Here is a 23,104-nt window from a genome sequence, read left to right on the forward strand (position 1 = left end):
TGACTTTATTTTACTGAATTCTAAGAGGTATTTGTTTTCATTTATGGCATCTTCCGGGTTTTCTACCTGTAATGTCATGTCCTCTGCAAACAGTTTTACCTTTACCTTAACCAATTTTACCTTTCCAATTCCAAATCCCTTTCTAATTTCCAATGTATTTCTAATTCTTTTATTTCTTATTTACCTAATTAATCTGACGAGGATTTCCAGTCCTATGTGTAATAAGCTTGTCACTGATCTGAGAGGAAAAGTATGAAGCTTTTGACTGTTGAATGTGATATTAACTGTATGTTTGTCATATATGGTCTTTATTATGTTGAAGTATTTATTCTCTATGTCCAGTTTGTTGGAAATTTTTTATATAAAAGGATGTTAAATTTTGTCAATTTTTTTTTGCATCTGTTGAGATACGGTTTTTACCCTTCATATTGTTAATATGATGTATCACATTTTTTTGATTTGCATATGTTGAACTATCAATTCATCTAAGGAGTAAATCCCACTTTGATCATGGTGTATGGTCCTTTTGCTATTGAATCTGTTTGTTCCATATTTTGTTGAAGATAATTGTGTTTCTATTCATCAAGGATATTGGCCTTTAATTTTCTTTTCTTGTGATACCCTTGTCTTTGATACCAGGGTAACATTGGACTTGAAAAATGAGATTGGGATTGTTGAGAAGGATTGACATTATTTTTCAAATGTTTGGTAGAATTCACTAGTGATGCTGTCTGTCCCTGGACTTTTCTGTGCTGGGGGGTGTGTTATTGATTCAGTCTCTTTACTACTGATTTATTCAGATCTTCTTTCTTCATGATTCAGTCTTGTTGGGTTATATTTTTCTGGGACTGTATCCATTTCTTTTAGATTATCTAATTTCTTGGTATATAATTACATAATTTCATATTGTATTTCTTATCACTTGTAATATCTCCTCTTTCATTTCTAATTTTATTTGAATGTTTTCTCTTTTTTTTTTTCCTATTCTAGTTAAACTTTTGCCAACTTTATCTATTCAAAGAACCAGCTCTTAATCTCAGTGATCTTTTCTAGTGTTTTTCTAGTCTCTAATTCTTTCATTTCCACTACAATATTTGTGATTGCCTTCTACGAACTTTGGGCTTAATTTGTTCTTTTTGGTTTTTTTCTTAAGATTTATTTATTTTAGAGAGAGAGAGCATGCATGAACAGGGGTGGGGATGGGCAGAGGGAGAATGAGAGTCAGTCCCAAGCAGACTCCACACTGAGTGTGGAGCCTGACTGGGGGGTTGATCTAACAACCCGGAGATCACAACCCGAGTCAAAACCAAGAGTTAGATGCTCCATTGACTGTACCACCCAGATGTTCCTCGTTCTTTTTATAGTTTCTTGAGGTATAAAGTTAGGCTGTTTATTTGTGATTTTTCTTTTTTCTTAATGTGAGTCTTTGTCACTAAAAATTTCTTTTTAGAACTCCTTTTGTTGCATCCTGTAAGTTTTGGTTTGTTGTGTTTCAATTTTTATTTGTCTCAAGATATTTTTTTGGCTTCCTTTTTGATTCCATCTCTGACACTTTTGGTTGTCAGGAGCATATTGTTTAATATCCACATATATACTTTTCCTCTTGTCATTGATTTCAAGTTTCACAACATTGTGGTCAGAAAATATGTTTGATATGATTTAGATCAAACATTTATTAAGACTTGTTTTCAAGAGGAGAAAGACAACTATCATATGATCTCCCTGATATGAGGATGTGGAGATACAACATGGGGGGTTAAGGGTGTAGGAGAAGAATAAATGAAACAAGATGGAATTGGGAGGGAGACAAACCATAAGTGACTCTTAATCTCACAAAACAAACTGAGGGTTGCTGGAAGGAGGGGAGTTGGGAGAAGGGGGGTGGGGTTATGGACATTGGGGAGGGTATGTGCTATGGTTAGTGCTGTGAAGTGTGTAAACCTGGCGATTCACATACCTGTACCTTGGGGGTTAAAAATACATGTTTATAAAAAATAAAAAATTAAAAAAAAAAAGACTTGTTTTGTGGCCTAACACATTACCTGTTCTAGAGAAAGTTCTATATGTACTTAAGAAGAATATGTATTCTTACTGCTATTAGGTGAAATTTTGTATATATGTCTCTTAGGTCCATCTGGTCTAATGTGTAGTTTAAGTCTGATATTTCTTTACTGATTTTCTATCTGCATGAGCTATCCGTTGTTGAAAGTAGGGTGTTGGAGGTCCTCCATTTTTATTATATTGCTGTCATTTTCTCTCTTCATATCTGTTAAGTTTTATAGTTAGATGTTCTGATGTTGAATATAATATTTACATTTGTTATATTCTGTTAATGAATTGATCCCTTTATTATGATCTGATGACCTTCTTTGTCTCTTGTTACAGTGTTTGGCTTAAAGTCTATTTCTAGGAAAATTTGCATTTTTGTTTTTTGGAGAAGTTTTCTTTACATAGGTATGGGATGGATTCCTCAGTTCTTTAAGTATGTCAGTTTTCATCTACTCTTACACAGTTCTGGTTATCTGGCAGCACCACTTCCAAGCATTTTACACTATTACGATTTATTTTTCTATTTGTTCTTTTGTTTCAGTTGGCATCAATAAATGTATTTGTTTAGTTAATCATTTGAACTGGAATTTCATAAAGCTTTTGATAGGATTATCAGTGACATCCTAAATTAATCCCTCAGAAGGAAATTCAAACAAATACTCTATTTTTATGTGATGAAATTCTTAAAAGATAAATTTGTATTCATCCAGTTAAAATTTTGTGCATTTTTAAAAGATAGCCTATGAAATAGCTAGAAAGGAAATAAATTCCTTTATATTTATTATGTTAATGCCAGAATCACAATGGAATCCTGAAAAATTAATGTTGGAACGCCTTGAAAAACAAATCCTTTTAATGAATCAAATGTTACAAATTAAGGATTGGTGGATTTGAGGTATGTGTATGTTATATGATACATCTTACATATATTTTGAAACTTTTCAAGTGTGAAGAAATCATCTAAAAATGCATGCAATAGATGTTTCTTGCCAGGAATAAATTCCAAAAAGACACAAAGTATGTATTTCAAATATTAAATCTTGGAATGAATCTTTGGATTTAGGCCTTTAGGATTGGAGTTCAGTCTTTAAGAAAATCAAAGTAAATTAATTTTAAAATATTGCTCTCTCATATGATAAAGCTTTAAAGAGTCTATGAAAATTCATAATCAGTATTAATGCATAGGAGAATTTTTTTAGTATTCATATTATCAGTTTCAGTGGTGATTGAACAAAAATATGTTTCTAGCATCTTATTTACTATATACTATTTAGTTTCTGATGTATACCAAGAGTATTATCTTGCAAATGATGCTCTTGTGAAAATCCTCATGCATATATCTTGCAACTTTTGCCATTATAGCTATAAGATAAATTCTTGGTACTGGAATCACAAGTCTGTGGTACTAAAATTATGGGCATATTACATCTGACAGATACAAATTGCCTTTCAAGAGCTTATGTCAATTTGTATCCTCACCAATAGTGTAAAATTATGTCTGTTTCCCACCTTTTCATTTATCCTAGGCGTTAAAAAATATAAATTATGTCAGAGATGTAGAAAAAGTATACCTTGCTTTGATTTCTATTGCTTTATTTTGAGTGAGGTCAAATATCTTTTCAGAATCTTAAAAGACTTTTAATAGCTTTTTAAAACATCAAGTTCTAGTTTTAATCTTTTCTTAATAGTCCTTAATCATATGTTCTACATACTGATCTTTTGTCCATTATATATTCTGTCAATATTTCTTTCCTACTTTTTTCAGGGTCAGCTTTATTTATTATATTTTTTAAAAGTTTAGGTAGTTAAAAATATCTATATTTATAGGTTCTAGGTTTTATGCCTGCCTAGAAAAATCTTCTGTACCTAAGGCTGTAAGTTCACTCATGATTCTTTTATAATGTGTATGACTTTATTTTACACCTTCACATCTCTGTATCAGCCTGAATTTATTTTGCTATAAGGAATGATCAGTTAAACTGGCATTATTTTTTCAACTGGTTAGCCAATTATTTTATTGTCATATATTGAGTAAGCCTTTTTTCCCACAATATTAGAAGGGTCACTTTTGATTAAAATGAAGCTCATTTATATATGTGTGGGTATATTTCTAGATATATTGTTCTGTCCTATTGATTTATTTGTTCATTTATCTTTCAGTGCTAAACAGTTTTAATTTTTTTGGATTTATAATATGTTTTAATATTTGGTAGGGTTAGTTTGTCTTCAAATTTCTCAATTTTCTCCTAAAAGGCTATTGATATTTTAGTTAATATTACATTGAATTTATTGACTTATGTAGGGAGAATGAACATATTTACACTGTAAATACTGCATATCCAACAGTAGTTGTATCATTTGCTTAAATCTTATTTCTTGCCCTTCAGAATTTCTGGCTTTCTTCATGTGACCTAGTTTCTTATTCATTAAGTTTAACTAGGTTTTCTTTCTTTTTGGTTGCTATTACAAATGGAGCTTTTAAAATTTTATGTTCTAACTGGTCATGTTTTTATATATATTAAAACTACATGCTTTTTTAGGCTTTTTCTGAAGTATTAGTGACATATTAGTTTCAGGTGTGTAACATAATGATTTGATATCTGTATACATTGCAAAATGGTCACTACATTAAATAAATCTAGTTAACATCTATCACCATACCTAGTTAGAAAAAAATTTTTTTTCTTGTAATGAGGACTCTTAAGATCTATTGTGTTAGCAACTTTAAAATATGCAATACAGTATTAACTGTAGTCACCATGGTGTACATTACATCTTCATGAGTTATTTATTTTATAACTGGATGCATGTTACATACCAAACTAATGCCCTAGCTACCATCAATTTGTTCTCTGTAGTGATGAGCTTATTTTTTTGGTTTATTTTATTTAGTAGATTCCAAATATAAGTGAAATCAAATATTTCTCTTTCTTGGTATGACTTGTTTCACTTAGCATGATGCCTCAAGGTCCATCCATGTTATCACAAATGGCAGGATTTCATTCTTTTTTATGGCTGAATAGTATTCCATGTGTGTGTTTGGTGATATATGTAGAGATATATATAGATATATCTCTACATATATCAAATCTTCTTTATCACCCATTACTGGACACTTAAGTTGTTCCCATATCTTGGTTATTGTAAATAATGCTGCAGTGAATATGGGGGTACATAAATCTTTTCAAATTAGTGTTTTTGTTTCCTTTAGATAAATACTCTGAAGTGGAAATCCTGGATCATATGGCAGTTCTATTTTTTTTTTAATTTAATTTAATTTTTTCTTCACTGTTCCAAGATTCATTGTTTATGTACCACACCCAGTGCTCCATGTAATACATGCCCTCCTTAATACCCGCCACCATGCTCACCCAACCCCCTCCAAAACCCTGTTTGTTTCTCAGAATCCACAGTCTCTCATGGTTCGTTTCCCCCTATGATTTCCCCCAGTAATTGTTTGTTTTTCATAGTGGCTGCACTAATTTAAATTCCTATCAATAGTGCATAAGGGTTTTCTTTTCTTAAGATTGTTGGCTAGCACTTGTTATTTCTTGCCATTTTGAAAATAGGCAGTCTATCAGATGTGAGGTGATATCTCATTATGGTTTTGATTAGCATTTCCCTGATGATCAGTGGTATTTTTCATGTGCCTGTTGGCTATCTCCTTTTCTTCTTTAGAAAAACGTCTATCCAGATTCTCTATCCATTTTTAAATTTGGATTTTTTTTTTTTTTTGGCTATTGAATTGTATATGTTTGTTAATATTTTGGATATTAAACACTTATCAGAAACTTTTTAGTTTGTTGCAGTCCCGCCTGTATGGTAAATGATATCATCAACAAAATGAAAAGAAACCAACTAAATAGGTGAAAATATTTGCAAATCATACATCTGATAATGCGTTAATATCCAAAAATAAATAAGTTTTTGTTTTTATTGCCTTTGCTCTTGGAGTTACATTTAAAAAACCATCACCAAGACCATAGTCAAGGAGCTTATTTGTATTCTTGTATACTTCTTACTTGTATACAGGAGCCTATATATTCTTCTAGGAGCTTTATGGTTTCAGGTCTTACATTCAAGTTTTAATCCATTTCGAGTTTTGTGTGTTGTATAAAATAGTAGTTTCATTCTTTTGCTGTGGTTGTAAAGTTTCCCCAACACCATTCATTGACATGACTATCCTTTCTTATTGGATATTTTTGCCTCCTGTATCATAAATAAATTGGCCATGTAAGTATGGATTACTCATATTTTGTTCAAGTGATCTATGTGTCTCCTGTTTTGCAGTAGCATACTGTTTGATTACTATAGCTTTGTAAAACAGTTTCAAATCAGGGAGTATAATTCAGCTTTGTTGTTCTTTCTCAAGACTGCTTTGACTATTTTTGGTCTTTTATGGTTCTATCTATACAAATTTTAGGATTGTTATATTTCTATGAAAAATGTCATTGGAATTTTATAGGGATTAAACTGTATCTGTAGATTGCTTCGGGTAGTAGGTACATATTAACAATATTTGTTCTTCCAAACCATAGAATGGAGTATTTTTCCAATGTTTGTGGCTTCTGTAGTTTCTTTTTTAAAAAGATTTATTTATTTAATACACTGAGCCTGGAGTCTGATGCTGGGCTCAGTCCCAGGACCCTGAGAACATGACCTGAGCCAAAATCAAGTTGGTCATTCCACTGATTGGGCTACCCAGGTGCCCCTTCTGTGGTTTAGCAGTGGCTTGTAGTTTTCAGTGTCCAGGTCTTTTACCTCCTTGGTTAAATTTATCCCTAGGTATTTTACTCGTTTTGATGTAATTATAAGCGAGATTATTTTTTCGTTGCTGTTTCTGATAGTATGTTGTTAGTGTATAGAAAAGCAACAGATTTTTGTATATTAATTTTGTTTCTTGCAACTGTGCTGAACTTGCTTATTCTAACAGGTTTGTTTGTTTGTTTGTTTTTGTGGAGTCCTTAGTGTTCTCTATATGCAATATCATCTCCTAAGCAAACATTGACAATTTTCTTCTTATTTTGCACCTGGGATTTCCTTCCTTTCTTCCTTTCCCGCTTCCCCCCTCCTTCCTCCCTTCCTCCCTCCCTCCCTTCCTCCCTTCCTAATTGGTCTGCCTAGGACTTCCAAGATTATGTTGAATAAAAGTGGTGAGAGAGAGCATTCTTGTCTTGTTTTTGATCTTAGAGGAAAGTTTTTATCTTTCACCATTGAGTATAATATTAGTTGTGGCTTGTTATATGGCCTTTATTATGTTGAAAAACTTTCTCTCTATACTTACTTCGTTGAGAGTTTTTATCATAAATGGTTTTTGAATTTTGTCATCTATTAAGATGATCATGTGATCTTTATTCGTCATTTTGTTAATGTGGTGTATCATGTGATTGATTTGCAGATGTTGAACAATATTAACATTCCATCCTTGAATGCCTGGAACAAAAACCACTTGATCATGGTGTATGATCCTTTCGATTATTTCTGAATTGACTTTGTTGATATTTTGTTGAGGATTTTTGCACCTATGTTCATCAAGGATTTTTCCTTTGTTGTGGTGTCCTCATCTGGTTTTGGTATTAGGGTAACAATGGACTTGTAAAATGAATTTTCTCCTATTTTTTAGAAAAGTTTGAGGAGAAAAAAAAAGAGAGAAAAGGTTGAGAAGGATTTGTATTGACTCTTCTTTGAATATTTGGTAGAATTTTCTATTGAACCACCTGGTACTGGATTTTGTTTGTGTTTTGTTTTGATTACTAATCAAAAACAAAACACTAACAAAAAAATCAGTAGTAATTCATCTTACTACTAATTGGTATATTCAGATTCTCTCTTTTTTTAATGATTCACTCAGGGAGGGTTGTGGTTTTTAGAAAAATAGCGATTTCTTTTAGGTTTTCCAATTTGTTAGCACATAATGGTTCATAGTACTCTCTTTTGAGTCTTTGTGTGTATGTAATATCAGTCAGTAAGATCTCCATTTCTGATTTTATTTGAGCCCTCCCTCCTTTTTCTTGGTGAGTCTAGCTAAAGTTTTATCGGTTTTATATTTTCAAAGAAGCAGCTCCTAGTTTTACTGATTTTTTAAATGTCTTTTTAGTTTCTATTTTGTTTATTTCCATTCTGATCTTTGTTATTTCTTTCTTCTACCAAATTTGGGTGTTATTCTTCTTTCTAGTTCTTTGAGATGTAAAGCCAGGATGTTTATTTGAGATTTTTCTTATTTTGGGGGTGGGGGTAGGCATAGATTGCTGTGAAATTCTCTCACAGAACTACTTTTCTACATCCTATATATTTGGTATGCTTTATTTCCATTTTCATTTGTCTCAAGTATTTTTTTTTATTTCTCTGTTGACCTTTTGTTTGTTCAATAGCATATTGTTTATTTTTTAAAATCTTTATTTAAATTCTTTTTAGTTAACATGCAGTGTAATGCTGATTTCAGGTGTACAGTATAGTAATTCAGCGCTTCCATACAATACCCTGTGCTTGTTACAGCAAGTGCTCGCCTTCTCCATCACCTGTTTACTGTTCATTTTATTGTTTTACTTATATTTTCTACAAATTTGTTTACTTGTCATTTCCATTTTCATCCCTTATTTACTTTTCTTGTTTAATTGAAAGGTTTTATATTTATTGGTTTGCTGTCCATTAATTTAAGTGATATTGGCCTGTAATTTTCTATTTTTGAAGAATGTCTGGTTTTGGTATAATTTTTATGCTGCTTTTCTAAAAAATGATTTAGATAAATCCATGACTAGAATGGATCTAAACTTAAATTCCCATATGTTAAATAGCCACAGCATTCCAAAAGGAAAAGTTACCAGTTATACATAATAGTGTTTAAATTAATTACTTTTGGCATTTTTAAATGAATTAACATTATAGACGTAATTATGGGAATATTTTTTAGAACTTTGAGTTATATAGTAAAAATTTCAGTTTTATAGTCTGCAATTTTTCTCTATATAAAGATACATATTATTTTTCACTTTAATATCTTACTTCCTTTTGTGTGGAGGAATATGTCACTTTCACTTTCACTTTAATATCTCACTTCCTCCTGTGTGGACCTTTGCTTTCGTCCTGTTTGTCTGTTGTTATTCTCTGAATATACATTGCTGTTCCTAACCTGGTACTGACATGCATGGTTGCATTTATTATTTCATTTATCACTTGAACACCTTTCTTTTCTAAATGCGATACAAAGATCTGGAGTTGCAGTGGTAAATGAGAGCTATATTTCTCACAGTCATGGACTTTCTGAGTTAATATAGTACTAATATGATATATAATGGTGGTTACAGGTTTTGGAATTAGACAGACATGGGTTTGAATACTTATTTTGCCACCTAATAGCAGTATGATCTTGGGTATGTTATTTAACATCTCTACATCTCAGTTTTTTCATCTCATCTCATCCTCTAGAAAGGAAATACTAAATATTTCTACTAGATGGCATTTCTTTGTAAAGTCCTTGAATTAATATTTGTCAACTACTTTGTCCAGCCCTTGGCACACAGCAAGTACTCAATAATGGTATTATAACTTTTCTACCATAAAAATCATTGCACATGAAGACCATCTTTAGGTATTTTGTACAGTCCACATCACATCATCCTCCTAAGACCGTAGTGCATGAAGAATCAAACTTTAAAATCATGGTTTTCAGTAATTGAGATAGATTTGTTGAAAGAGATAAAAGTAATTCAGTATTCTCTAGTTGAACAATTAAATGTGGCCTCTGTTGATTTTACTAATATTTAAGTGAGAAATTTTTAATTATGTTTGTATTAAATTTTAGATCTAGTTTTATAAAATTGTTTCTTAGCTTCAGAATAACAAATACAGTTGCTTTGTGTGCAGTGATTTAGCAGCTGGACACTGCTTTCCATTTTATTGTTTTGGCATCTTTTCCTTAAATAAGGCTTGTTAAATGAAATATTGTTCACAGCATGGTAGTGAATACTTTACATTCTTCTTCTTATACACTTTCTCTGGACTTTGTACATGACAAACACAGTTCTCTGTCTTTTTCTAGTATTAAAACAAGTTACCGAACCATTTTGTTTATGTTTTACAATTTCAAAGACCAATAATAAGAAATGTCTTAATTTTAAAACTTTTTGAATCTTAGGGCTGATTCTAGGAGTCTTTAGATTCATTGCCAACTTTGATGAATGATACCTGAACTGGAAAAGAGCTCAAACTGAGCAATGGAGTTTGGACCCATCATTTTCATCTTGTAATATACAAAAATAGGGGAGGGAATGAGACTATACTTGGATTAAGTACTTGGATCCCAAATTTTGTATTTTTGAAGGTAGGGGAATAATGGAATTCATAAGATAAACTCCAAGCCAATAGGCAGAAGTATTTGAGGTGAATCAAGTATGACAAGAAGTATTTGTGTGTGTTTGATGATGGGGTTGAAAAAGGAACTTTCACACCAAGTTTGTTAATCTTTTGTTCTTTTTTTATTCTTTCTCTTTCCAAAAGAGTCAGATTTGACTTCTTACAGCTGTCAAATGGCCTACCTGAAATATTTCACAGAAGTGAGAGCAGGATTTAGACTAGTATTGTGTTATTTAATTTTTTGCTAAACTGAAAATTTTTGGTATGTTTAATTAGTTCATCTTTATCAAGTATGACAAATATAAAGCTTTAGGGAAGAAACTTGTAACATTATTAAATATAATAGCTCAGAAGTAATGATAACAGTGAGAAATAAAAACATTACAAAATTAAAATGGGTAATGACCACAGGATTTGGAGTTAGTTTACAGGGAAGATCACTGGAACCCCAACATTCCTTCAAGACTAAGCAGATACATATTGTTAATCTTGATAAGGATTACTTTGATTGGAGGGGTTAGGACAGAAGTCATTTATATGAATTCAAAAGAGAACAGGAAGAAAGTAAGTAAGAGCAATTAAGTATTGATAATTCCTGAGTATCATTGCTAGAAAGGCAATAAAGTTAATGGGAAATAGCTAAAGAGACATATAAGGTTAACAAAGGGGATTTTGGTATTGTTTTGGGTTTTTTTTTTTTTTAACCCTGGAAATATTAGGACTTACTAGCTTGTGGATGGATATGGTTCATTAAAAGGGGAAAGTTAGATACATAAGGGAGATTCGGGCAATTTCTCCAGCATTAACTTTAGATTGACAAGAAGTGATGGCAGCCACTGTATAAGTTTAGGGTTTGTCTTTAGATAAGAACATGGTTAGTTGATCCATGGTAATGTGTAGGAGAGCAGAATGTTTGCAAATAAATATAGATAGATTACTGATCTAGTGAGAAAAGAGGTAGGGGATTTCTTCGAATTGTTTCAATTTTTTAATGAGTTTTTGAGGTCTTCAACTGACAGTATCTGAGAAAGGAGAGAGGACTTGTACTAAGGGTGTACAAAGGAAAGAGAGCTTCAGAAAACCATATATTTCAAGAAAAAAACCTGGCCTGCTTTACATATTTGTATGACCAACTTGGCTCTTGAAGTTATTATTTGGGTCCTGATTAAACTCTTTCTTCTGCTTTGGAGAATTGTTTCTCTCTAACCTGTCAGCTCCTTTTTCCGGGGGCATGAGGGAGGGGAATAAGAACAGTTTTTTCTTTGGACAAAGTTAGATACCTGTTTTCTTCTAATACAAAGATAAACAACAAAATATTTTTTGATGGCTTTTTTATATCCAGATATATCCAGTCACTAAGTTGTATTTATTTTTATTAATTGCAGTGTCAAAAATGAAAGCAAAGGACTATTGATATTCCAGATTTCACTTTTTTCCATTTTTTACAAAAATATATCATAATTTTGTTTTTCTTCTTCTTTTAGATGTTTTTAATAGTTGCTCCTCTTTCTGTCCTCTACAACTGGAGGGATGAATTGGACACCTGGGGATATTTCAGAGTCACTATTTTACATGGTAACAAAAAAGACAACGAACTGATTCGTGTAAAGCAGAGGAAATGTGAAATTGCTCTAACAACTTATGAAACACTACGTCTATGTCTGGAGGAACTTAACAGGTAATGGGAATAATGGAAATGAGTGCATTAATATTCTGTTTATACCCATTGTATTTATACCTTTATATAGTGATTTTTTAAAAAGTTCTAAATATTCCTTAGTATAATTTCATTTCATTTCAGAATTACTGAAATACTTTATAATAATTTATTCTCTAAAAGGGAAAAACCTGTGGGGTGCCTGGGTGGTTCAGTCAATTAAGCATCCCACTCTTGAATTTGGCTCAGGTCATGATCTCAGAATCGTGGGATTGAGACCCATGTCATGCTCTATGTGGGTGTGGAGCCTGCTTAATATTCTTTCTCTCTCTCTCCAGCCATCTCCCACCCCGTCTGAAAACAAAACAAAACAAAACAAAACAAAACCTGCATCAGATTTTATACAGTCTGTTTTATTTCCTTTATTCTATCTCCAAACAATGCATGTTAAAGAGGGGTAATACTATCCTAAATTTTATGTGTTTGTTACCTCTAGACTAAGCAATTTTTATGAATGATTTTAATTATGGGAATCTGTTGCTAATGTTGAGTGGCAAAAAATACATATACATATTGAGAATCAGGGTTCCAGGACTTTAAGTACCCAAAAGAAATGAACTGGCTTATGCCTACCTGAGTCGAGATTTTTATGAGGCATCTAGAGCTGTAACTATAAAGCCATGTGAGTGTTATAATATGTAACAGAGGATGTTGTGGAAGCACATAAGGGACCTAACTCTGTTGCAGTGAGGAGAGTTGTCATGAAGCTTCCCAGAGAAGATGACCTATGAGCTGTGTAAGAATTGAATTATGGTAAGAGTTGAAGAGTAGAAGGGTAATGCAGGAAGAAGGAGCAAAGAGCATTTGCAGAGGCCTTCAGCCCACAAACATCACAGACCACTTTTGAATAAATGAAAGCAGTTCTGATGCTTTCTGTATCTCATGGCTGCAGCATATGTGTAAGAGGAAGTGGCTGGGAGACAACAACTGTGTGGTAAGCAAGAACAGATTATAAAAGATATTGAAAGCTGCCTAGAAATTAGAGGTCTTTATTCTTAGAGTAGTAAAATGTCCTAGAGATGTTTCCAATGAATTACTAATAAAAATGGTCAGATTTGCATTTTGTAAGTAACCTATCTGGTGTGTGTGCAAGACAGAGGAGAACCAAACTAAATGGAACAAGTTAACTTAGGAGGCTTATTATGAGCTAAATTGTGTCCCCTCCAAACGTGCATGTGCAAGTCCCAACCCCCAGGACATCAGAATGTAACTGTATTTGGAAATAATATTTTTAAAGAAGGTATTAGGTTAAAATGAGGCCATTAAGGTAGCCTAGTCCAATCCCTCTGGGGCCCTTAGAAGAGAAAGAGATACTAAGAATTTGAGTGCATAGAGGACAGGATACATGGGGACACAACAAGAAGGCAGCCATCCATAAGCCAAGGAGAGAGGCCTCAGAAGAAACCAAAGCTCCCAACACTTTTATCTTGGATTTCTAGTCTCTAGAATTGTTGTGTCTGGTACATCATAATTTTTTTGCTCATCATAGTATTTTTGAGATTCATCCATGATATTGGATGTATCTGTGATTGTTCTTTTTTAATGCTGAGGTGTATTGCATTTTATGAATATATCACATTTTGTTACCCATTAATTTGAGGATAGATATTTATATTTGGGTTTTCCAGTTTTTGGTTATCATAAGTAAAACTAAGGAGTATTATTGTAGAAGCCTTTTTTTAAGCATACATTTTCATTTATCTTGGGTAGACATATTTGCATTTTCTGGGAGTAGAATTACATAATAATAGGTTAGTAGGTTACATAAGTGTAGGTTTAACTTAGAAGAAACTGCCAAACCACTTTCCTGAGTACCATTCTATTCCAACTAACAATCTATGGGACTTCAGTTGCTCATATATTCACCAACCTTTGGCATTATCAGTCTTTTTGTTTTTAGATATTTTAGTGTGTCTGTAATAATACTTTGTTCTATAATTTGCATTTTTCTGAATGATGTCTACATGAAAAAATATTTATTCTCCAGTTCTTCTATAATCATCAATAAAGTCAAGTTGGTTAGGAGTTGTTCTTAAGTGTTGTCTTTACTAATTTTCTGTGGTTTTATAATTTCTGAGCGAAAAATGTAATCTTCAATTATGCTTGTATATTTTTAAATTCTTTTGAGTTCTGTCAGCTTTTAGTTCATATATTTTGAAGCTCTTATTGGGTATACACACATTTAAGATGAATATTTTTTCTTATGATTAATCCTTTTATCTTAAGAAATGTTCTTTTTACATCTTGAAGTTTTATCTGATATCAGTGTAGACAATAATCTTCTTATACTTAATGAATGTTTATCATATCAGAAAATGATATATTTGAATATATTGATTCTTTATATTTAAAATGAGCCATTGTGGTTAATGATAGATCTTGCTTTTTTTATCCATTCTGATAACCTGCCTTTTATTTGGAGTATTTAGTCCATTTACATTATATATAATTATTAGTAAGTAATTATTAGTGATTGTTACAAATTATTGTCAGCTCTAGAATTTGATTTCACCTCACTTAGAAGCTAATATCCTGCTCCTATTTTATGGATGTGATCAGAAAAATAAGTATAATCTGAGGTAGAGAGAAGTTAAGTAGCTCACCAAAGCCTATATGACATGAAATTTAAACGTTGACCAATTAACTCCAGAACTTATGCTCTTATTTAGATTTTATATGACCCCAAAAGATGGTCTGCACTTACATAAATATCAGTGAGATATTCATTCATCATAACATCCATCATATTTTAATTTTTAATTGTCTGCCCTTTTAGACTGTGAGGACTTTGGTGTAGGATAATTTCTGTATTTCAGTGCTTATTACACTTCCAACACATAATACTTGCTGAATAAATATTTGTTAAGTAGTTATTTTCTGTGATTGTTACAAATATTAAATAAGAATTCTGAAGTGGAGTTTTCTAGGTATGTGTCCCAGATTTCTGTGTAAAATTGAAAAGTTAAATGTTACAGTGTTTGTTATATATAGCATTCTGTTATTTGTTCAAATGGCTTCATTTTGACAAATGTTCAAAATAATTTATATTTCATTTGAGTAAATATTAAGTAATCCTGTTTTAGAGTTGCTGCAGTCTGGTTTCTTTTTTTTTTTTGAAGTATAGTTGGCATACATGTTATATTAGTTCCAGGTGTACAACATAGTGATTCAACAAGTTTGTATATTATGCTGTGATCAAATATTAAATAATTTTTGTGAGAATAGCACTTTGTGATAGAACAGGATTAAACACTGATCATAGATAATCCAGAGTAAACACACTATACGAGTGAGGTGTATCTCTTTATTATTATTATTATTATATTTTGCTTTACTTTTATTTTTATCAGTTATATATGTATATTATTTAAAGAACCAAATATGAAAAAACTGCAATTCACTCCTTTCTGCCACCTCTATAAACCCTTCTTCAGACACAACTACCTTCAATTCTTTTACTTATCTTCCTACTTTTACCTCCATATCTCTAAAGATCATTTTTATACTACAACTTTTAATTTTAATTTAATTTTAATTTTATTTTTAGTTTTCAGCACTGATTTCTTCTTAAGAAAATGAGGATTTTGCCCTCTTTTGCTTACTATTTTATGGAGTAGGGACTACTATCTAGGAGATCCAATTGCTTCTTAGACTTGAACATTTACATAACTCCAATTTCCAGAGGCATCTGATACCACCAATTCCTAGCTTTTTAAGACCTCAATAATATGAATCAGATTACTTTTTGGCTCTCTCCACTACTGGCATAGCTACTGCTTTCTCTGCTTTTGTAAGTCATCTTGTCCATCTTCTTCCCAGGTGCTAAAATTTTGTGGTCGTTTTTTCCTTTTTCTTTGTTCTTTTGTTCTTTTTCAACTTTATATTAAGAAATTATCAAACCTATAGAAAAATTGAAGTAACAGTATATGAACATCTATATACTTACCACCTATATTCACCATTTTGTGTATGTGTGTGTGTGTGTGTGTCTGTTTGTGTGTATTCAAATGTTGGCAAAATCTGTTAATACATGTGTGTCTTAAGTCTATGTACAGTGGTGGTATTGAGTCATTTCAGGAAGTTGTATATAACGTGACAATATTATCTCTAAATATTTTAGCATAGATTTCCTAAAACTAATTATATTTTTTCTTGTACCACGTTATCATTTCACACCTAAGAAGATTAACAGCTATTTAAATTTCCTTACTTATCTTCAAAATATTATTAAAATCCAGTATTTCCAGGTGCCTGGGTGGCTTAGTGGGTTAAAGCCTCTGCGTTCAGCTCAGGTCGTGATCCCAGGATCCTGGGATGGAGCCCCACATTGGGCTCTCTGCTCCATGGGGAGCCTGCTTCCTCCTCTCTCTGCCTATGTGCGATCTCTGTCTGTCAGATAAATAAATAAACTCTTAAAGTAAAATAAAATCCAGTATTTCCAAAGCAGGGTTTAATAAATGTTCAAATGATGGATTTGTTGATTAAATCTATTTAGTCCCTTCTAATCTGGGACATTCCCCCAACTGCACTTTTTTTTTTTTTTTTAAAGATTTTATCTATTCATTTGACAGAGAGAAAGAGATCACAAGCAGGCAGAGAGAGAGGGGGAAGCAGGCTCACCGCTGAGCAGAGAGCCCGACGCGGGGCTCGATCCAGGACCCTGAGATCATGACCCGAGCCGAAGGCAGAGGCTTTAACCCACTGAGCCACCCAGGCGCCCCTGCACTTTTTTTATTATACAATATTTTGAGGGGATTAGGCCGGTTGTCTTTTAGGGTATCTCAAATATTAGCTTCATCTATTTACTTTCTCAGGGAATAGTGTATTCCTTTAGCATCTATGTTTCTATAAGCCAGTTTTGGTCTAAAGTCTTAATTAGATTCAGGTTAAACATTTTTAAACAGATTTTTTTTTTTAAAGATTTATTTATTTATTTGACAGACAGAAATCACAAGGAGGCAGAGAGGCAGGCAGAGAGAGAGGAGGAAGCAGGCTCCCTGCTGAGCAGAGAGCCCGATATGGGGCTCGATCCCAGGACCCTGGGATCATGACCTGAGCCGCAGGCAGAGGCTTTAACCCACTGAGCCACCCAGGCCTCCCCAGGTTAAACATTTTTGATAAGAATACTTCATAAGTGAGGCTGTGGGCTTCATATTACATTACTTCAGGAGATATTGTCAGCTTGTTTCACTATTAATGGTGCCAAGTTTGTCCTACAGGCTAAAGAAATGGACATCAGACATTATAAAGTTGTGTTTTTCCTTTTACAATTAGTAGTAATTTGTATGGTGATACTTTGCCAGTATTTGAATATTCTGATCCTTCAGTTCTTTTATTTAGCGGTATTAGCATACAAAAATTATTCTTGCCTCTATCCGATATTTTATTGTTTTTTTTTCCTAAATTTATAATTTCTTCTACACTTATTAACTGGCAGTCTCCTTTAATAAGGAATTAACTATAATATCAACAAAAAAGCAAGGCAAATGCTTGATTCTTTGGCCAACTTTCAGACTAAGATGTTGCTATAATGGTCATCTATAATAATAGCAAAGTTTTCCTTCCATCTCCCCCTTTTTTGAGTGTCACTATGGATTAATGGATTAATGAAGTAGATTTGACATACCATAGAATATACCCCGTATAAGTATAGAATAATTTTTAGTAAATGTATATGGTTGCAATTATCACCACTGTCCAGTTTTAGAACATTTCTATCACCTCAAAAAGTTTTTTGGTTCGAGTCAATCTATGGTCCCATTTCCAGTTTCAAGCAATGCAATCTGTTTTCTGTCTTTGTAATAGATTTGCCTTTTCTGGAAATCTGATGTAAATGGAATCACTCACTATGTAGTCTTTTGTGTTTGGTTTCCTTCACTTAACATCATAGGTCCATCATGTTGTAGCATATTTCAATAGTTTGTTGCTTTTTATTGTTTAATAGTACTATTATATGTATATACCTCATTTTGTTTATCTCTTCATCAGTGCATGGACATTTGGATTGTTTCCAATTTTTGGCTGTCATGAATAATGCTGCTGTGAACATTTATGTACAAGTCTTTGTGTGGATGTAAATTTTCTGTCTTTTTTTTTTTTGACACATACTTAGGAATGGAATTGCTGGGTGTTAGGAGATATTTAATTTTTTAAGAAACTGACAAATTGTTTTAGAAAAGTAGCTGCACCAAAAAAAAAAAAAAAAAGAAAAGAAAAGAAAAAAAAAGAAAAGTAACTATACTTTCCCAAAAACAGGGTATGAGGATTCATTTCTCCATATCCTTGTCAACACTTGATATTGTCAATCTTCTTACAGTTATAGCCATTCAAATGGGTAGCAGTATCTTATGATTTTAATTTGCATTTTTCTAATGACAAAAGAAGTTGAGAATCTTTTATGTGCTTATATGTCCTTTGTATATTTTCTTTGGTTAGCTGTCTATTAAAATATCTTACTCATTTTAAAAATTGGATTGTTTTAACTTGTGTTGAGTTGTAATAATTCTTTATATATTCTGTATATAAGCTCTTTACCAGATTATGATTTGCAAATATTTTCTCCCAGTCTGTAGCATGTCTTTCATTTTCCTATGGTTTCTTGAGAAGAACAGAGGTTTTTAACTTTAATAAAGTACAACTCATCAAAAATTTTTTATTGGTGTAATATCTAAGAAACTTATGCCTAACCCAGAATCCACAAGATTTTTTCCCTATGTTTTATAAGTTTTAAAGTTTTGACTTTTATATTTAGGACTGTGTTCTGTTTTGAGTTTATTTTTGTTTATAGTGTGAGGTTAGGATCTAAATTAATTTTTTTCCCTAGAATTTTGGGGTTTATATTTATTCAGTGTTTTATATTGAGTTACAATCATTATTCTTAATGATGCTCAAATTTTCCAATTAGTTTGGCTTTTGTGTCCTTTGGACATTCCCTCATTTGTCTATGGCTACATCTGTGTTTTCTGGCTCTTCATTATTTCCTCTGCTGCATGTCTGAAATCAATCATTTCTCCATGGGGCTTTGTTTTGTTTTATTTTGTTTTAGTGGACTTACTACTATGGGAGCTCATTGCTACTGGGGTAAAAATTGATTCTAAACATTCATTTTAGTGATGTTTAAATGACTTTTTCATCCCACCATCATTAAACAGAATCTATGCCCTTTGTCTTCCTATACATTTTACTTTTATGGGTTGTCCAAACCCACAACCATTGCCCTAATGGAGAATCCTATGGAGTCATCACAGAGTGAATAGGGAAAACACTCTACAGCTTTGGTAGAGAAAGCTGCTCTCTAAACATGATACAGAGTAAAAAAGAGAAATTTTCTCAACATTTCCCTACTTTTTTCTCATCTTGCAGTTTGGAATGGTCGGCTGTCATTGTAGATGAAGTTCATAGAATCAAGAATCCAAAGGCTAGAATAACAGAAGTTATGAAAGCTTTGAAATGTAATGTCCGCATTGGCCTCACTGGAACCATTCTTCAGAACAACATGAAAGAACTGTGGTGTGTTATGGACTGGTGAGTGAAAAGTAATTTGTCCGTTTTGGAAAATTTTTCATATTTCTTTAACTTAATATTACCTTGTTTGCTAATTAATAGTTTCTAAAAAAAATTGTGTGTGTTTATGGATGTGTTTGTTCCAAACACAGTATATAGAGAGTCCCATGAATGCCTATCTTTATATATTATTCTTTGCCCCTGAGGTAAATAACTGAACTTATTTAACCAATTCTGTCATCTTAGAGTTATTTTCTGAAATGTCATAAAGAAAAAACATTCTCTTTCCTTGCATTTTGTTATTGTTATCACTCATGAACAAGTGACTTAGTATATTTCTTAGAAGCAAAAAGAAGTCATTGTGTGTCTTTTTAGATAATTTAATAAAGCTGTCATATTTTTTTAATTGTCTTTATAAAGGGCTGTGCCAGGACTTTTAGGTAGTAGGATCCACTTCAAGAAGCAGTTTTCTGACCCAGTAGAACATGGTCAGAGACACACAGCAACAAAAAGAGAACTAGCCACTGGCCGAAAGGCCATGCAAAGGCTTGCGAAAAAGATGTCTGGGTGGTTTCTCAGGCGTACCAAGGCTCTAATCAAGGATCAATTGCCTAAGAAGGAAGACCGGGTGAGAATTGCATTTTTTTTAAATTATTAACTTACCATCATTTAATTATTAATTTCTCATGTTTTATTTTTTTCTGAAAAAAAATTTTTTTTAAGAGGAAATCTATCTATCTCCTGTGGTATTTTATGAATATAGTTTTTTGCCTTTTACTCAGTGTGGAAAAGAATTATTATATGCAAATTCAGAAAGCACTAATTCAGCCCAATCTAACAGGTTAGCTAACAGGTTTTTTATTAGTATACATTAAATTCATTTCTCTTATTTTATAAGAATGCTTTTGGTATAATTCTTTCTCACTGAAGAAAGAAGAACTCTCTCCCTAATTTATCTTCTGTTCATATTTTGCCCTTCATATATTTTGCCCATGAATTCTTTGAGACCTTAATAATAGCTATAGGACTTCAGTGATTAAAAACTTTTATAGGTTTGTTTCTTTTAGAATGTTATCTATAGTTATACAATTAACTTAATTTGAAGAATTTTAGGAAAGTTACAATTAAATTCTGTCAATTGTTTAAGAATATAGTGGTCCTCTTTTATAGTTTTTAATCTTGTGGTTCTTCTAACTCAGGTAATGGAATAAAGGTTCTATAAATTACTATGAACAAAGCTTAATTAATGTCCCAAATAGGGGCAATACTATTAGATACTCTCTCATCCAAGGATATCCCATTGATTATTACTTTAAAAAGTAGATTTGAAAGGAAAATATACAAGTTGGGGAAGTTGACTCTTTGATCTAAAGAAAATGTTACTGTTTAATTGGAGTCGTTAACCCCCATTTAAAAAAATATTTTGTATAACTTTACATATATTATTTAGTTATCTGTCCACTAGGAGCAGTAACTATAAATATATGAAGAGAGAATTGTGTACAAAGTGTTTAGAACTTGGGCTCTGAAATGAAATAATGTAGACTTGAATCCTGGCTCCCCTACTTAGGAGTTTTGTGACCTTGAGCAATTTGCTAAGTCTCCCAAACCTTGGTTTCTTTACCTGTTAAATAAGAATGATGAGGGGTGCCTGGGTGGCTCAGTGGGTTAAAGCCTCTGCCTTTGGCTCAGGTCATGATCTCAGGGTCCTGGGATCGAGCTCTGCATCGGGCTGTCTGCTCAGCAGGGAGCCTGCTTCCCTCCCCTCTCTCTCTGCCTGCCTTTCTGCCTACTTGTGATCTCTCTCTGTGTTATAAATAAATAAATTATTTTTTAAAAAATGATGATAACAGTGTCTGCCTTACATGGTTGCTCTGAAGTGTGTGGCATGTGAGAATTGTTTAGTAAATGTTACTAATGTTTTAAGGTACTTAGGAATAAATTTAACCAAGGAGGTGAAAGACCTAAACACTGCAAACTGTTAAGATGAAAGAAATTGAAAAGACACCAAAAAATGGAAGGATACCCCTTTTTGTGGATTGGAAGAATTAATATTGCTAAAATATCCATACTACCCAAAGCCATGTATAGATTCAGTGCAATCCCTGTCAAAATTCCTGTGGCATAGTTTTACAGGAATAGAAAAAACATTCCTAAAATGTGTATGGAAGCACAGTAGATCCCAAAAGAGACAGAGCAATCCTGAGAAAGGACAGCAAAGTTGGCAGGCATCACATTTCCTGATTTCACACTATGTTACAAAGCTATAGTAATCAAAACAGTATGGTACTGGCATAAATACAGACACATAAATCAGCAGAGTAGAATAGAGAACCCAGAAACAAACCCACACATATACAGTCAACTAATATTTGACAAGGGAGCTAAGAATACTCAGTGAGTAAGACAGGAGGATACTCTTTCCAATAAATGGTGGGAAAATTGGATATGCATATGCAAAAGAATACAGTTGGACACCAGTCTTACACCACTTACAAAAATTAACTGGAAATGCGTTAAAGATTAAAACACAAGTCATAATTGTATAAAACTCGTAGAAGAAAACGGGAAGGAGCTCCATGATGCTGGTCTTGGTGATGAGTTTTTGAATATGACATCAAAAGTATAAGCAACAAAACCAAAATTAAGAAGTAAAACTATGGGGCGCTTGGATGGTGCAGTTGGTTAAGTTTCAGCTCAACTCTTGGTTTCAGCTCAGGTCATGATCTCAGGGTCATGACACCGAGCTGAGCTGAACTGTGTCAGGCTCAGTGCTCAGCGTGGAGTCTGTTTAACACTCTTTCTCCCTCTCCCTCTGCCCCTCACTAACCCCCAGCCCCACTCTCTCTTTTTCTAAAATAATTAACCTTTTTTTAAAAAAGTGAGACTACATCGGACATCAAAGCTTCTGTTACCCTAAGGTGCTTAGTTGTTAAGCATCTGCCTTCAGCTCTGGTCATGATCCCAGGGTCTTGAGATTGAGTCTTGCATCAGGCTCACTGCTCCTGCCTCTCCCTCTCCCTTTGCTGTTCCCCCCTTGTGCACGTGCGTGTTCTCTTTCTCTTGCTGTCTCTCTTTGTCAAATAAATAAATAAATAAAATCTAAAAAAAGCTTCTGTACAGCAAAAGAAACGATCAAAAGAATTTGTCATATTTTTTGTAATAGCCTGTTTTAGAGATATAGACATATAAGTATTTATAAATAGAAGGCTTTTCCTTTTTATTCACATTTTTCAAAATCTTATGGGTTTTATGACCTGGTTACATACAGCTACATCTAGAAGACTTTTACCAATTTCTGGTGCTACTAGAAATATAAGATAAATTATATCCTGTATAACTTAGTGGCATGATTTTATCAAATTTTCTTCTTTTTTTGAATTTCAGTACAAAATAGAAACTTGTAGTTGCTTTTATGTGTATTTTCCTAATCCTTACCTTTATTAATCTTAGATGAATTTATAGTAGGATATCAAATACAAA

At 32.7% G+C, this 23,104-nt stretch overlaps 1 protein-coding gene across 2 annotated transcripts in view; it reads left to right on the top strand.

Annotated features, from left to right (window-relative positions):
• The window catches only part of ERCC6L2 (ERCC excision repair 6 like 2), a 153,701-nt gene that overhangs the window by 45,676 nt on the left and 84,921 nt on the right, over positions 1–23,104 (top strand). For both annotated transcript variants that reach the window (XR_014302375.1, XM_082697236.1), the window contains exons 4-6: positions 11,886–12,079; positions 19,481–19,642; positions 20,042–20,249. Coding sequence is in view for 1 of the 2 variants with exons in the window: in XM_082697236.1 (XP_082553362.1) it covers positions 11,886–12,079; positions 19,481–19,642; positions 20,042–20,249 (564 nt within the window). In the remaining variant the exon portion in view is untranslated. The remainder of the gene's footprint in view (positions 1–11,885; positions 12,080–19,480; positions 19,643–20,041; positions 20,250–23,104) is intronic.

This window comes from Mustela nivalis, assembly GCF_964662115.1.
Source record: "Mustela nivalis genome assembly, chromosome: 13".
Lineage (NCBI taxonomy): Eukaryota > Metazoa > Chordata > Mammalia > Carnivora > Mustelidae > Mustela > Mustela nivalis.